Source organism: Pogona vitticeps, chromosome 2 (assembly GCF_051106095.1).
Source record: "Pogona vitticeps strain Pit_001003342236 chromosome 2, PviZW2.1, whole genome shotgun sequence".
In the NCBI taxonomy this organism is placed as follows: Eukaryota; Metazoa; Chordata; class Lepidosauria; order Squamata; family Agamidae; genus Pogona; species Pogona vitticeps.
Window position 1 is genome coordinate 155,818,777 of NC_135784.1, and position 16,449 is coordinate 155,835,225.

The 16,449-nt window shown below is 42.4% G+C and overlaps 1 protein-coding gene across 11 annotated transcripts in view; it reads left to right on the forward strand.

The window, feature by feature from the left end:
• STXBP4 (syntaxin binding protein 4) overlaps nt 1-16,449 on the forward strand; it is a 146,976-nt gene that overhangs the window by 31,565 nt on the left and 98,962 nt on the right. For all 11 annotated transcript variants that reach the window (XM_078385158.1, XM_078385154.1, XM_078385152.1 and 8 more), the window contains 4 exons: nt 112-244; nt 9,254-9,360; nt 9,762-9,948; nt 13,127-13,205. In XM_078385158.1, the coding sequence (XP_078241284.1) occupies nt 112-244; nt 9,254-9,360; nt 9,762-9,948; nt 13,127-13,205 (506 nt within the window). The remainder of the gene's footprint in view (nt 1-111; nt 245-9,253; nt 9,361-9,761; nt 9,949-13,126; nt 13,206-16,449) is intronic.

Genomic DNA, 16,449 nt, shown 5'->3' on the forward strand with positions numbered 1-16,449 from the left:
TTTGATGACACAACAAAGGAGACGTTTGATACAGGCTGGCCTTCGGGTTTGTACTGTTTTTCCCCAGCCACTGACCTTTTAAAGCTAACTTTGTTTTCTCTTCTTGTCTAGTGACAGTGCATTTCAGATTATCACCGTTTCCAAGGGAACAGGCCTCGGCTTGAACATTGTAGGAGGCATTAACAGGAATGAAGGGCCCTTGGTGTATATTCTGGAAGTTATTCCTGGAGGTGATTGTCACAAGGTAGAGAAGGGGTGGGAGAAGGCTTGTTCTGTTCACTCTTTTTTATCTTGCAGTCCACTCTTATATGGGGTGTGAAGGAGGAAATATTGGTGAGTATGTTGCTGGAGCTGCCATCCCTACCCAGCCAGCATGTGAGCAAACCAGGGAGAGGATTATTTAAGTAGCTTTTCAACTGTTGTAAGTGGTCTTCAAGATTATGGTGGGTTTGCAGTGGTTGCAAAACAGGGAAGATGCAACCTATCGTTGGGAATCTTTCATTTCTTCTTGCAGGAAGATTCTTAGCTCTACCAGTCCAACCACAGTTTTGCAGTTAAATTAAGAAAGAATCAAGACCTCTTGTTTTGAGGGAGGGGCAGACAAGCAGGACGTTTAAACACACACTTGAAATGGATTTTGGAGGGATCTGTTCATTGCCATATCAGTTAACAAAAAGCCTCTTATTTGGACAAGGATTTGGGGGCAGCAGTTTGTCAGAAATTGTCTATATGGGCAAGCCAAGAGCTGTGGAACTAGCCAGATGTCACAACAGAAGGACAATCTGGGAGATAAGCTCCAAGAGTAAGCCAGAAGTCATGACTGAAGGACAAAGTGAGGGGAGGAAATAACCAGAGCTAATAAAATCCATGGCTGTAATCCAGTTGTAAGTCATAGCTAGAGTAGACCCACTCACCAGATCCCCACTGAGTGTGAGCCTATTATAGTTGTGACTTACCAGCCCATATTCCTTGAGTAAGGCTCAACTGGAATAGGAAGCCTTGTTTTATTGTTACACTCCTTTCTCTCTCAAAGGATCCAATAGCCAACAGTATCCGTTCAGGGCCAGAAGGTTTTTTTCTCGATAGTCTTCTCTCTGCGATCCAGTGCCATGCCGTATGGAGCAGCTGTGCTGACGGAGGGAGAAGGTGGGGAGTGGTGACTCTGATTAGGCAGACAGTTAATCTGCTCTGAGTGTTAGACTGAATTGGAGAGGAGTTATGTGACAGGATCACTCCTGATGTTCCAACTAATACCTGCCCTTGCAAAATCAAGAGTCACTGATTTTGAAGCTCATTCTTTCTGCTGCTCCTGTTCAGGATGGTGCCTTTCCTTACCTCCCTGATTCAGCAGCAGAAAATGATCAAAGGCAACATTGCTGAAAGAAAGAGTGGTGGTAGAAATACACCAGCTCAGCAAGCAGTTGGCAACGCCTGGCTTTCCTTTGCTCTGGGAAAGCCCAGAAGCAAACCTCTTTTTGCTTTCTTCTGCCACAACAAGGTTTCTAAGGCAGAGCCATGCCTGCTGTTGCGAAAGACAGACTAGTGGAGGCTATGGGTACGAGGAATAGACTCACTATGTAGATCACCCTGCTTGATTTTCTGTTAGGTTTTTTTAAAAAAAGAATTAAGCACATTACTATGGAAATGCATACAAATTTTGCTCCATTTCTCAGACGTTCATCTGCTACTTCTTTTTTTATTTTTATTTTTTCATCTTGGAGCTGTTACAAATACCAAGGTAGATAAATTCTGGATCAGTGTAATCCTAGCCTATTGCTGATGACATCTTGCAGCTTCTGGCTACTAGTGCTGGACACAAGAGGCCTGGAGAGGCAGAGAGGATGCACCTGGTATAAAAGTGCTGTGCTTTATAGGAACAGAAGCCTTGGTTAAAACTTGTATTGGTTCCCACCACCCTTCACCAGAATTTAGAAAGCTACTTCAGCAAGCAGTTAGTTGCACCTTAGATGTAAGCCATCACTGCACATTTATTAGTTGCTGCTGTCATTACAGTCTTTAACTCTGCTGTTTCTCAAAAGTAATTAAAACAATGTTATTTTTAAGGGGAAAAAATCTAGGTGCTACAAGCTTGTGCCCTATCTTACAAAATGCACTCTTCTCGTGCATTTTGCTGTTGCCTCAAACCCCCAAGGAGAAGATGTGGTAGCAGCACAGGTCACAGAGCAAAATAGTGAACCACATCTGAGTTCTTTATACCAAGAAAATCCTGTGAGGTACTAGTTCCCCTCTGTTCAGCACTGGTTAGGCTTTATCTTGAGTGCTGTGACCAGTTCTGGATACTGCACTTCAAGAAGGATTCTGACAGATTTCGTTTGACAAACTTCTTAACTATTAGAGCAGTACTATAATCGAACCAATTACCTTGAGAAGTTGTGAATCCTCAAATTTAGACAACCACCTGATTGATATACTTTGATTTGTATTCCTGCACTGAACAGTGAGTTGGACTCGATGGCCTTATAGGCCCTTTCCAACTTCACAATTTTATGATACCATGTTCCTTTTGTTTCTTACCCATTTTTATTAATGTAGATGCTCTTGATGGGGCAACCAAGTTCATCCTTCTGTATTTTAGTCCAGGAATGTGCATTTTTTAAATATACTGCAACTCCACTTCCCTTTCTGTTCTTTTTGAACAATCTATATACTTTGATTGCTGTGTCAGTCATGGAAGTTATTCCACCAAGTTTTAGTTATCTTTGTCAAGTCATATTTATCCTCCTGAACTAAGATTTCTTGTTTCTTTCCCATACTCTTGGCATATGTATATAAACACTTTATATTGTATGATTTGTGGCCTGCTATCCTCCATAAATTTTTATGAAGGTTATTATTGGCCCCCATTAGAGCTACTCGGTCTGTTCCTCTTATTGTGCATAAGCCATCATCTCTCTTTACCTCTGAGTTTGCTTCTCTCTTCCCCTTTCTGTTCAGTTTAAAGCCTTCCTGGCCAAACGTATTCTTCTCAGTCCTTGTGAGGCACAACCTATCACTTTCCAGCAGTCCATCTTCTAGGAAGCTTCACCCGTCATCCCAAAAACCAAATTTCTCCCATTGACACCACCTTCGTAGTCAGTCATTCACTTGGAGTATTTCCCTTTCCCTTTTTATTCTTCTAATGAGTACTGGTACTATGGACAAGAAGACCATCTGGACCCCAAAATCCTTGAGTTACCTTCCCAGAGTTTCAAAGTCTGATGTTGTTCATTTTGGATGTCTCCACATGGACGAGAAGCAAGGAATATGTATCTGCAGGCTTTATGAGTGATAGCAACCCTCCTGTTGCAAATCTAATCTCCCCACACATACACACACACACACAAGAGACAGCATACCTGGTGGGTCTGTCTGCTGATTTGGATCTTTCCAGCACATTTCAGTTTCAGTCCCACACAGTAGGGAGTCTCCTACTACAGCTACGATGCTTCTTTTTGCAGAGTGTGGGTTCAGTGACTCTGCTTGGCTGAGCTTTGTCCTTCCATAGGGCCTCCTGTATGTCTTCCTCTGCATTCTGTCTGTCAGACGGCTCTTCAAGTTAGGAGCAAAAGAAGGAGTAGACCTTCTTCAAGTAGTTGTGCAGCTGCACTGGTGAAGAGAGGGTGCTCCTTCCTTCGCTCCTAACTGTGACTCTTTTCCATGGTGCCTTCTCCACCATGGTTGTTCTCTCCCCAGCATTCTCCTCCTCTGCTTTGTCTTGCAGTTCTTCCACCTCCAAGTGCCTTCGTTGCTGCTGCTGCTCCTCCTCCTCCTCCTTGAGGGCTCTGTCTATGTACTCTTCATCTTCTCTTATAGCCTGAAGTTTAGCAACTCACTGTTCCAAATTCTCTTACTTTTTCTTCCAACATTGCAAAGTTTGCACTTGTTGCATGTGTATGCTGTGTTGTTCTTAAGCATGAAGACAGACACTGCACACAGTCTGCAGCTCACCGCCACCAAAGTGTCTCTTCCCTCCACAATCTCTATTATTTTTTTACTTTCTCCTATTTATATATGAATGCCCTTTCCTTTGTCTTATCTGCCTCAAAAGATGCTGAGGAAGTCCACTAATATATAACTCTTTGCCTTTGTCTCCTTGGTCCCCCCTTTTCTTTTCTTTTTTCCTCCAGCAAACCCTTTCCTTACTACTTTTCCTTACTACTTCTCCCCGCAACAAGCTCCTGTTAGCTCTCGTTGTTCACTTACTCTATGGTCTGTCTCAGTTTTATTCCTCTGCTTTGCTCTGTTAGGAGTCAGCAAAGAGAAAGCGAACCAGGTTAGCATTGTTTAGGATTGTAGCTCTTATAGGTGGCAATTTTATGTCTTCCCAATCATCTCTCCATTTCCTTTCCAGTTTGTATATGTTTGGGATTAGATCTCTGCATTATCTAATCCAACCCTGTTCTTAGAGAGAGGCAGTTCTTCATCTAGAACAAAACTGACTAATAACCTGCCCATTTTGTGTGGTTCTCCAAGGTATAGGAGTTAACATTCTCCCTTCTGTTACTAACCCTTTTTATAGCTAGAAGAATCTTGAAGTTCTCAACAAATCTCCTTGGCCGTTTAAAGCTTTTGCTTCTTCTTTGAAAGAAGAAAAGCCAGGATAAGAAGTTATTCCCATGCTTTATATGTACCTTTTCTTAGATGTTTTTGGGGAAAGAATCAACATATTTCTTCGACTTGAATGTACCAGTCCTTATAGTTATTGCTCATAAACTTCCATTTATCATCTTTGTGCCTTCTCTGTAAATCCTTTTCAGGTTTTTATTACCCTTCCTGAATTCCAATGCCTGGAACCGAACATAATGTACCTACTGAGTTTCACTAGTGCCAAGTGTTACTGTACCTAGGCCTTGGAATTTGGAAACAGCACACCACTTAATACAAGCTAAAGCAATGTTTTCCTTTTGTGCCATAGTATTGCCTTGCTTACTACTCCTGCTTATACAAGTGCTGTCAGAACAGCTGCTTCCTCTTCAGGAGTCTTGCATTTTGCATTTGTGAGTTTGTGCGAATTACTGTGCAGTTTCCAATGGGTAATTAAAGTCAGTTTGTTGGTGTGATCAGCATTTCAACATGCAGTTGCTAATCCAGTGGGTAAAAGGGTAAAGCTAATGCTGAAGACAGTATCCAGATTTCTCCCATCTAGCAGTGCTAGAGGTAGGGTGAGTGGGAAAAAAGGCAGTAGCAACAGCAACTGCATTAATAGTTCAAAACAAAATATATCTTCATGTGGTACTCAGGAGAGGATCACCTTCCCCTCTCTTTATGCTTCCAGTTTTACACCTATGGGGAAAAAAACATATGCAGTATCTTCTCCACCATAGCACCCTCTTGACAGCTCCTGCCATTCTTAACCATTGGCCAAACCATTGGGTCTGATGGAGAGTGAAGTCCATAGCATTTGGAGGCAACTACTTATCAAAGGCATGGTGTAGATTGTGGGTATCAACTAATCTGTGTGGTGGGTGGAGGAATGGCTGTTTCAATATATCAGTTTGACATATTTCAGCACACTCTTCCCAATAATCCAATAAATGTATTATTCTAGATAGTCCTCTGAGCCTGTTGTGGCACTTAGCCTGTTGTTGCACATTCATTGAAGTGAGTTATCAGTTCCTTGTTATTGACTCAATTGCCAAGGTCTAATTTCAGTTATCACTTAGATCCAACAAAGCTCCAAACAATTAATTCTGGTTTAGACTTTGGCCATGAGGACCCCCAAATGCAGTGTAGATGCACTCTACCAGCTCCAATGTACATGAATAGAAAACAGAGGACACATCTTCTTGGGCATCCCCCCAAGTCCCCCCCCCCCCAATCATTGCTTTTTAAATTCATACTGCTTCATGACTCTGAATGTGAGTAAGCCAAAATGGATGAGAGTGGCCAGAAATAAATTAGAATTATAAAAATATGACAGGTATTAAAAACCAACTTGTTTTTAATGTGAACCCAGTCTAATTTGGGTCTTGTTTTGTTTATAATGATGTTGTTGGGAGCATGGTCTCAATACAGATCCATGTGTACCTTCTCCTTCAATCTTGTTTTCTTGAGCTTCACAACTTGGTATGTGGAGGGACGTTATGGTGGGCCCTCTATTATAACATGGAGCCTTCTGTGAACTTGTTTTGGGCGATGGGGTGCAGGAAACATGTAGCTCTCCAGAGGCTGTTAGACAGCAAGTCTTATCAGCCATGACCCAGTATAGCCACCAGTGAGAGTTTCTGGGAATTGCGATTGAATACCTGGAAGTACCTGGAAGGGACGTGGTGGTGCTGCAGGTTAAACCGCAGAAGCCTCTGTGCTGTAAGATCTGTAGATCTTCAGCTGTAAGTTCGAATCCACGCAACAGAGTAAGTACCCGTCGCTTGTCCCAGCTCCCGGACCACTTCGGTGGGAAGGTAACAGCGTTCGTATCTAAGTCGCACTGGCCATGTGACCACGGAAGATTGTCTTCGGACAAAACGCTGGCTTGGAAACGGGGATGAGCACTGCCCCCTAGAGTCGAACACGACTGGACAAAAATTGTCAAGGGGAACCTTTACCTTTACCTTTACCTTACCTGGAAGTCCAGTGGTTGCCAGCCCTGCTTTTTGATATAGCCTATGTCTGCTGGAAGCCATGAGAAAGGACTTTTCTTTTTCTTTTTAGCCAAGGCATCAGGAATCATAGGGACTCCATCTCCCTTGGTTGCTGGCAGTTCTGCACGCACAATGTTGTGGCTTGTTACAACCACAGACTTTGCAAACTCCTGTCTTATACTTTTATTACTGCCATGTTCATTTCAGCTAGGGAAAAGGAACAGGAAGGGAGGACAGTGAAGATGGCAGTTCAAAGCAGGGAATGAGGGCAAAATGACTCCATATCAAGCTAGCTCTGGAGTTGATGGGAGTTTGGGGCCTGATTTGACACCTGCGGGAAGTAGGGATGTTGCCATGGCAACACTCTCCTTTTTGAGCCACCTTCTGCGTTTCTTTTTCAACACTCTTTCCTGGCCCTAGTTACAGCAAAAGCCGTTCTAAAACCCGCTCGGTTTTCAGAGAGAAATATCCTGCACACAGAGATCTCCTCTTGTTGTGTATATGGTGTCCGTTGCCCTTAGCTACGGGGACATTTTATGTCAAACAAACATGAGCATAGTTATAGCACAGAAAGAATATACATTGCTGTCAAAGAAGTTTTTAATTTCCTGTGTTCAAATTTTATTGAATTTATTGGGAGGGATTAATTTGTAGTTGTTTAACCAATCCTTAAGAACATGAAGGTAATTCCTTTTTCCCTTCACGATGTGTTCCACAGTTTTTGCTGGGAAATAGTTTCCAGCGGAGACGGTGCTGTTGACCACCAGTGCCACTAGAGGTCAGCATTGCGTTGATACTCATTGGTGGATAAAAAGAAGTAATTTGGAGGCATTTGGGCCAAGCCAGAAATGATTATTAAAGAACACAACAGATGTTATTGCAGACTGATACAGTGGCTGAGGTTTTAAACCATCAAGTGTGAACCAATCTAAGGCAGAATCTTCTGGAGCAAAGCAGAAATCACGACACAAATCTTTGTATATAAAATACTGTTGGATGAAAAATTAAAAATCAATGTATGTGGTTAAGGATGTATATAGCTCATTATCTTCAGCAGATCTGAGACTACAGACCTTACCTGGGTTCCCAAAGATGCTGCACCCTGCAGCCCCTCTCATGATTTGATGGGTGCCAAATTGGAGAAGGCTGCACTAGCTTAATGAGATAAAAATCTTTATACAAGCAGGATGCAATTGTGACTGGTGTCTGTATGCCCTGATCCAGATGTTCACCAAAAGTGCATGTATAGTGGTTAAAATCATATCCCTTACTCCAAACCTCTCTGATAACAAATTAATCCAGCTCAGAACTGGATTAACTGGTACAGAAACATCTCTGTAGCTTAATTCTAAAACAAAACTACCATCTGTGTCCAATTTTATGCCCAGTGAAATTCCACTGACATCTCTCTGAACTGTTATTTTAAATCAGAAAGAAAGAAGGGGGAAATCCAAGCTTTATAGCAACAAATCTGTTCACCAAGATTTTCATGCTAACCTCTCGTCAGTACGCCCAGTATTGCTTGATTATCCCCTTTCATATTCCTTCCCCATACTTTTCATCCTTTCATTTTTGCATGATTATCGTTTTCATTTACTGCAGATCACAATAAATCTCTGTTTTAATACAATACCTAGCCTAAATAGAGGCAATAGGGTATCACTTTTGCCAATCCCACTTCTTATCTTGCATTTTAATAACCTTTTGAGTTGCTGTTATGTTCTGGATTTTAGCTGGATTTTAGCTCTTGCCTAAAGCAGCACTTCCAAACGAAACTGCTCTCCCAGGCACAGTGGGTCAGCTCTTCTACCAGTTCAGGATAGATGTCAGCACATGGCGTTTTAAAATTCCCTGTGCATGGAACAGTAGCATGTCAGGCAGAAAGCCCAAGGAGAATTCCTCCCTCGACTGTATGAGCTCTGAACAGTGGAATTGTTTTATTTTTGAAGAACGTTAAAGCACCCTACTTCATTTTGATCCACAGGAGACGATTGCATGACATATATTTTCAAAGAGTAATGCAGTATCGACCCAACTCCGGGAGGCAATGGAAGACAGGAGGGCCTGGCGTGCTCTGGTCCATGGGGTCACGAAGAGTCGGTCACAACGTAACGACTAAACAACAATGCAGTTGTGCTCTTGCAGCTCTCTTCCTTTGCATGTACACGTATTAATGCATAGGTCAAAAAGCCATCAAGTCTCTTGGGGCAGGAGTCTGGTAGGGCAGCAAATTTCAGCTATTCATACCTGGTAAACTAGACTAGTATGCCTGTAAAAGCCACTTTAAATATATATATAGTGACACTACAAAACAACAACAACCAGTTTCTGCTTCTGGTGAACAAACTGGACACCATTGCTTGGGCATGAGATCAGGGAAAAGGGTAAGGGCCAAAAAGCCATTAGTTTAAACAGGGCAGTTGTGTGCCAGAGCCCTCTCCCTTCCACCCACCGCTCCACAATATCGCAGTGTATAAAGAAAGCAGGCCCAGTCTGGCACTTCAATAAATCAATCCTGGCTAGTCCCTTCTCTAATAGTGTCTCTCCATACAGCCTGACAGATTGAATAACCCAGCTTTCCATGGGAGTTATAGATTTCAAAAGCTTGTGGTGACCTTTTGGGGCTGATGGGGAAAAACAGTGCTAAATGCTGTCCTTGTCGCTCTTGTTAGGATGGCCGGCTGAGATCTGGGGACCAGCTTGTATCTATTAACAAGGAATCATTGATTGGAGTCACTCACGAAGAGGCGAGAAATCTAATCAATAGGACCAAGCTAAGGTAAGTCCTGCACCACAAAGCCAGAATCCTGAACCTGGCATTTTACCCTCCGTTATTTCCCGTGACCTCTTTAGCCCTCTCTATTCCAGAAAGAATTGTGGGCACATATTAGTAAAAATGCTTTCAAATTAATGATACAGAACTGGCAGCTACTAGAAATAAGCCCTTGCATGTTAACTTGCATTGTAAGCTTTTAAGAGAAAAAGAAATGCATGCAAATTGTAGTTTTCCCCTTTTAAAACAGCAACTCCCAGTGCTACATTAGAAGGTGCATGGAAAAAGCTGAGGTGGCATAGAGAGTGAAAGAGAGCAACAGCTTCAGAAAGGGTGCTTATTATAATTTTTAATTGTTCTAGGATGATACCTGTAGGCAACTCTTCTTCTTCTTTTTTCCCATTTAGATCAAATTCCTCTTGGGAGATAGCTTTCATTCGACATGAAACTTCTCCCAGCCAAGTGGAAACTACGCAGCCCTCCTCCGGTCATTTAGTGTCAAGCACATGCAGACAGCAGCACACTCCGTTGGCACTCAGTTTGCCTTTATCTCCTAATGAGAACCTTACTTCAAAGATGTCTGTTTTGAATGTGGTCAGTATCCTCTTTAGCCCATACGAAGAGTCACTGTGTCAAAATTTTATCTCTTCATAGGAAATAACTCTTCTTGTTTAGAACAAAGGCAGAAAACTTTTGACTTTCCGAATGTTTTGGATTTTCAAAAGTCTCAGAAAGCCTGGCTAGATTGGCCAGAAATGAAGGATTATGAGGCTTCCAGCCCAAAACATCTTCAAGCCAAACTTCTCGCTGGCCTCAGTTTAAAGCAATGGTTCCCAACCATATGTCCCCAGAATTTCTTGGACTAAAATTCCCAGAAGCCTTCACCACTAGCTGTGCTTGCTAGGATTTCTGGGAGTTGTAATCCAAAGAACATCTGGGAACCCAAGATTGGGAACCATTGGTTTAAAGTAAGATTGTTGTCACCCTTCACAATGCTGTGGAATGGGGGACTTTTAGTGGGTGGGGAGTGTTCGGGGAATTTTATGTGTGTGCATGTGTCTGGTCTCTGGGTGTCTGTGAATTTCGTTGTATGGGTATACTGTGTATATACTTACAATGACAATAAATTATGATGATGATGATGATGATGATGATGATGATGATGATGATGATGATGATGATGATGATGATGATGATGATGATGATGATGATGTTTTAGAGCAGTGGTCCCAACATTTTTGACACCAAGGACCAGTTTAGTTGAAGACCATTCTCCCAAGGGCAGGGGGGGGCAGAGAGGTATTTGTTATGCAGTAGGTTGTTGGAGGATAGCTTTGAATCGAGTTCACAAAGGAAATGGCAAGCAGGAGTAGGAGGGAAGCTGCAATTGAAGCTCCGCCTCCTGTCAGATCAGCAGCAGCTTAGAACCTATCAGGAGTGCAGGCTCCTATGAGATTCTGATGCCACAGGCACAGCTGATCTAGCAGCAGCAGGAAGGGAGCAGGGAGCGAAGCTCCGCCTCCTGTCAGACCACCACCAGCATTAGAACCTAATAGGAGCATGCTGACAGGAGGCGAGCTTCACTTGCCACTCCCCTCCTGCTTGCTGCTCATCTGTCCCACCTTCCCAGTCCTTCCAAGGCCATGGACCGGGACTGGTTGGGGACCACTGTTTTAGAGTATTATTCATTCATGGAATAATCTAGTGTAATAAATGTTCCCATTTTAAATAAGCAGTGTTTACAGAGGTCACCTGCCTTAGATGATGCCTAGATTGGATTTAGAAAAAAGGTTTTTGTTTGTTCATTCATTTTGTTAATGTATTTTCTACTGATGCTTTCAATGTGGTTTGCATTTGAAAATAATGGTATACAATATTTGATGAAAACGGTACAAAAGAGATGGGGAAGATGTGGCCAGGAGGTGAAATCACGTATCAGCATGTGTATAATCCATTGTCATGCTCAGAACTGCCAGATGAACCCCACAGGATGCGATGTGTAATTTATTTTGCCATGGTATGAGCATTCCTAAACACATTGTGCTACATTCCTGACACATAACTTACACTAAAAAATCTACAAAATATAAGATATTTAGGATAACTGCATATATTGGTCTGGAAGGTACAAAAGAGCTCAGTTTGCATTAGAATTGATCAGAATGAAACTCTTCAAACTCTCTTAGGGTAGAATCTCTTTCTTGCCCCTGATTAATGCAGCCCTTGAAAATAAAGTTTGCTTCTATTTGTATGGAGTCTCCTCTTCATTGTCATCTAGCCAGCCTTCGACAAAGCTGCAAATTATGCCTCCTGTCAGCCCAGGTCAAGGTGCATAGCATCCAACACCAGCCATTTTATACAGCTATCTACACATGGACATCACCAGATGGGCAATACGGAAATCAGATTGATTATGTTCTCTGCAGACAAAGATGGAAAAGCTCTATACAGGAAGCAACAATTAGAACTGGAAATGGAACAACTGATTGATTCAAAATTAGGAAAGGAGTACGACAAGGCTGTATATTGTCCCCTTTATTTAACTTATATGCAGAATACATCATGCGAAAGGCTGGACTGGAGGAATCCCAAACCGGAATTAAGATTGCCAGAAGAAATATCAACAACCTCCAATATGCAGATGATACCACTCTGATGGCAGAAAGTGAGGAGGAATTAAAGAACCTCTTAATGAGGGTGAAAGAGGAGAGTGCAAAAATGGTCTGAAGCTCAACATCAAAAAAACTAAGACCATGGCCACTGGTCCCATCACCTCCTGGGAAATAGAAGGGGAAGATATGGAGGCAGTGACAGATTTTACTTTCTTGGGCTCCATGATCATTGCAGACGGAGACAGCAGCCCCGAAATTAAAAGAAGCCTGCTTCTTGGGAGGAAAGCGATGACAAACCTCAACAGCATCTTAAAAAGCAGACATCACCTTGTCGACAAAGGTCTGCATAGTCAAAGCTATGGTTTTTCCAGTAGCCTACTAGGAAAAAGCAGTTGTAAAATCAAGCCAGCTGGAGTAGAATTACTTAGCTATCATTCCTCCATCAAAGGTCCCCTTGTTACACATCATAGGTTGGCGAGATGGATAATGGAATATACCATCCCCTTTTTGTGGCTGTTGGTTACGACTGGTGACTGTCAGTAGGCTCAGCCTGCATAATAAGTTGCTTTTGGCTTGCATCCTTTTTATAATGTCCCTTACTCACAGCATATAATTCTGTTCTTTCCACAACTTATTGATTAAACTAACGATTAGACGAACAATTGAACCTCTAGACTGCCCATCTGACCGATGGTCACTCTGGGCAGAGTACAACAGTAAAAACTAACTATACAGCATACACTATAGCTCCATCACTACATTTGATGAGTCAGTGTGAGAATTGTTGACAGAAGTGAGCAGAGCAAAGGGAGAACAGACATGTCCACATACTAACTCCTCCGGTATTGTTTGAGGAATTGTTTTTTGCCTACTTTTCCACACGGGTTTCTGATCCTCATGCTATGGCAGAGATAGGGAACCTATGGCCTCCCAAATGTTGGACTCCAACTCCCATCAACCCAAGTCAGTATGACCAGCAGTCGCAGACAGTGTAAACCTATAAAATGGTAACATCTGGTGGGCCAGACAGGTTTCCTATTGCTCCTATAAAATTTGTGGTTTGGAACAAGTGTATGCTTTCAGATGACATATGTTTTTAGACTGGTCCTTGACCTACTTTAGTAAATGGCACTTCCTAATTTTCTGTTTTTCTTTCATAGATGAAAACTGGATTCAAGAAGAGAGAAGAACAATCTTCAGCATTTTCTTCAAACAGTTCCATTGACATGTCCGCTGGGGGTAAATGCTCATTCATTTGTTTCCCCTTGCTGTCCCTCTCTTTCCGCTACTGCTTTTTCATATAAGTAACATGTAATGTGTTTTATTTTCCTTTTAAAATGTCTCCATATGAGCCATTTTTTTTTATTTGAATGAAAGTCTAAAATGAATGAATTGTCCACCAGTTCCTTTGCAATGTAGTGACTCTTGGCTGTTTTATGAGACAGCTGAACAACAATGGGCTGCCCTTGCTTGCAGCATTTGATTGCATCGATACAGCTATAATACAGACTTTTATACAACATAATTGGGGCTACCGGTCCCAGAGCACAGTCCTAAGTGTTCGTTTTGTTAAAGTTTATTTGCTTTCAGACCAGCCATCCCTAATTGGCACTGTCCAGATGTTTTGTACTGATCCCTGACCATCATCCTTGCCTATTGCCCATGATGGCTGGTGCTAAGAGTTGTAACCCAAATCTTTGGTCTCTAAAACACCTGTCAGGTGCCTCCCTAGATGTGTTGGAATACAATTCCCATCATCCCTTCTTATCAGCCATTCTATCTGTGCAAGAGCACATATGGGGAGGTGCCAGGTTGGATGAAACTGTTCTAAAAGCAGATGACACAACAGTCTTGTTGACAGTCATCTGCACTTCTGTCATGGAATGTGGGATAGAAAGGAATTGGATGGAGAGAGAGAGAGTCTTTGTGTGTGTCTATGTGTTAGGATCCTATCAGATATTGGGTCTCTCTTGAAGCCTATGAAATGTCCCTTTGAAATACCCTAGAGTGCACATTTGGGTATGTTCTCAAATGCATCCATCATTCTCATAACAAGAGTTAAATCCAATAACTTGGCTGGAATCCTGCATGAATTGGGGTTGTGCTAGAGAACAGCCCAGAATAGTCTACATACAGGGGTGGGCAAAATGTGGCCCTCCAGATGTTGTTGAACTGCAACTCCCGTAATTCCTAGCCCACACAGCCAGTAGTGAGGAGAGTTGGGCCTAGCCCACACAGTGAGGAATGTTGGGATTTGCAGTTCAGCAATATCTGGAGGGCTGTACTTTGCCCAGGTCTGGTCTACAATCTGTGGGGGTTCTGTGGCTGATGTGCAGAAGTTCTTCTGCCAACAAATGGCTATGGAAAGGCTTTCTTGAAGGCAGATATTGTTGGTAATCAGTAGGGTTATTTGGCATAGTATAGTGAAAAACACTATATATCAAGATCAAGTTGCTATAGAAACTAAATGCCATAGCATTCTGCTTGTATACTGATATGACCATGTGTGATGAAGGGCATCACTGGGTGTTAGCTGGTACTGCATTTTGTTTTTTACATCTGGCAAAGCATATCTTATAGAGAAGGCAGAGACTTAGCTATGGCCAGTAATGGTAGTATATCCTTATTTTGTTTCTGAGTCATTGCCCTTGTCTTAAAGCAGCCATCGCCAACCTTGGGTATCCAGATATTGTATTCTTGAAGGCTTCCATGGCCGGGATCTTATGGTTGTTATAGATTTTTCAGCCTGTCTAGCCATGTTCTTGAGGTTTTTCTTCCTAACATTTCGCCAGTCTCTGTGGCTGGCATCTTCAGAGGACAGGAGTCAGAACTCTGTCTGTGCTCTGGTGCAGTTGGGAGCCAGGCAACAAAGCCTGGCTCGCAGCACTGAAAAACACAGCCTGCAAAAGGTCAACAAACTCTACCCAGTGATTACTGCACCCTAAAGACTAGCCAACAACACCTATCAATCATAGCAGTGACAGATCATCTCTCCCCCTTATCACAACAATACACCCACAACAAAAAACCCGCTGATCGCCATATGTCTCCTGAAAAAGGATAAAAAGCTGATCCCACAGCTATACTCAACTATCCCACAAACTGTACCAGAGCACAGACAGAGTTCTGACTCCTGTCCTCTGAAGATGCCGGCCACAGAAACTGGCAAAACATTAGGAAGAAAAACCTCAAGAACACAGCAGACAGCCTGAAAAACCCGCAACAATATCATTTCCAGATATTCTTGGACTAAAACTCCCAGAAGCCTCCAACACTAGTTGTGCTATCCAGGATTTCTGGGAGTTGTAGTCCAAGAACATCTAGGAACCCAAGTTTGGCAACCACTGATTTAAAGGGACAGGTGTCAAAACAAAAATGTGTGCAGTTCACACATAGGCAATTCCCATGAATTTTGTCCTAGAGTTCTACGTAGCCAGGTGAATAGTTGGGAACTGTTTCAGTGAATGTAGAAGATAAAATAAGTTGAGAGAAGGAGGAGGAAGATTTTTTCCAGAATTGTGGATGCAGTCATAGTTATCTCTGGGTTTTTTTAAATAGATAATACTTTGTGGAGCACCTTTGTGTAGGTTGAATTCAGTCCAGTAGGAAGGAAGAATCTAGAAGTATCTTTATGTCCCATTGAATCTAGAAGTATGTGGATTATGGCTGAGTTTGTGGTGGACATTCAAAACATTGTTCAAAGTTATAAGTGTATACTTAGTCTAACAGTTTTGGTACGTTTGAAGGGGGGGGATAGTCCCATTAAACATCACACCCTTGGTCCCATAAGAAGTGTGACTGTCTTTGGACAAACAAACAAAAACATTCTTAATGGTATATATGCAATTCTGGGCAGCTAAAAAGCTGAGCAAGGATCTTTTGGTCACTAGTGGCCAACTACATTTAGCATTTTTATGATTAAAAACTGCCTATTGATTTGAACTGATAAAAGGGAAAACTACAAGTAATGCAGTAAACTGAACTGCTGGCACTAGAGGAGAAGGCAGCCGAATCCTCCAGGGAAGCCTAAGATCTTCCCTGCATTATCCAGTCACTGAAGCATTAGGGAGGGCCCAGATGGAAATCACCACACTCTATATGTTTCTCCATGCAGCAGCTCTTCCTGTCATTTTGTGGTACTGTAGAGAAAAGAAAAAAGATTTGCATTGCTGCTGAAGTGTTAGTAGTGCTCTGGAACATTATTTTCTTCCTTGTTCTCTCCCTCAGCTTAATTTATTAAACTTTGCTGAAATAATGCAGTGGATAGTTCGCTCTGCACCCCCACCTCGCCCCAGATCGCAACCAAATTCCATTTCTTCCCTCATTTATGGGAATTAACAAGCAAACAGAGATCTGGAAACACAGAAACAATGGAGTGAGGATGATGGGCATTGGAATATATCCTAAGTGGTGCAGGATAGGTTGGTCCCAGTCTTTATGCTCTTTATTCAGGCATAGAGCAGGTGGGGGGCTTCACGCATCC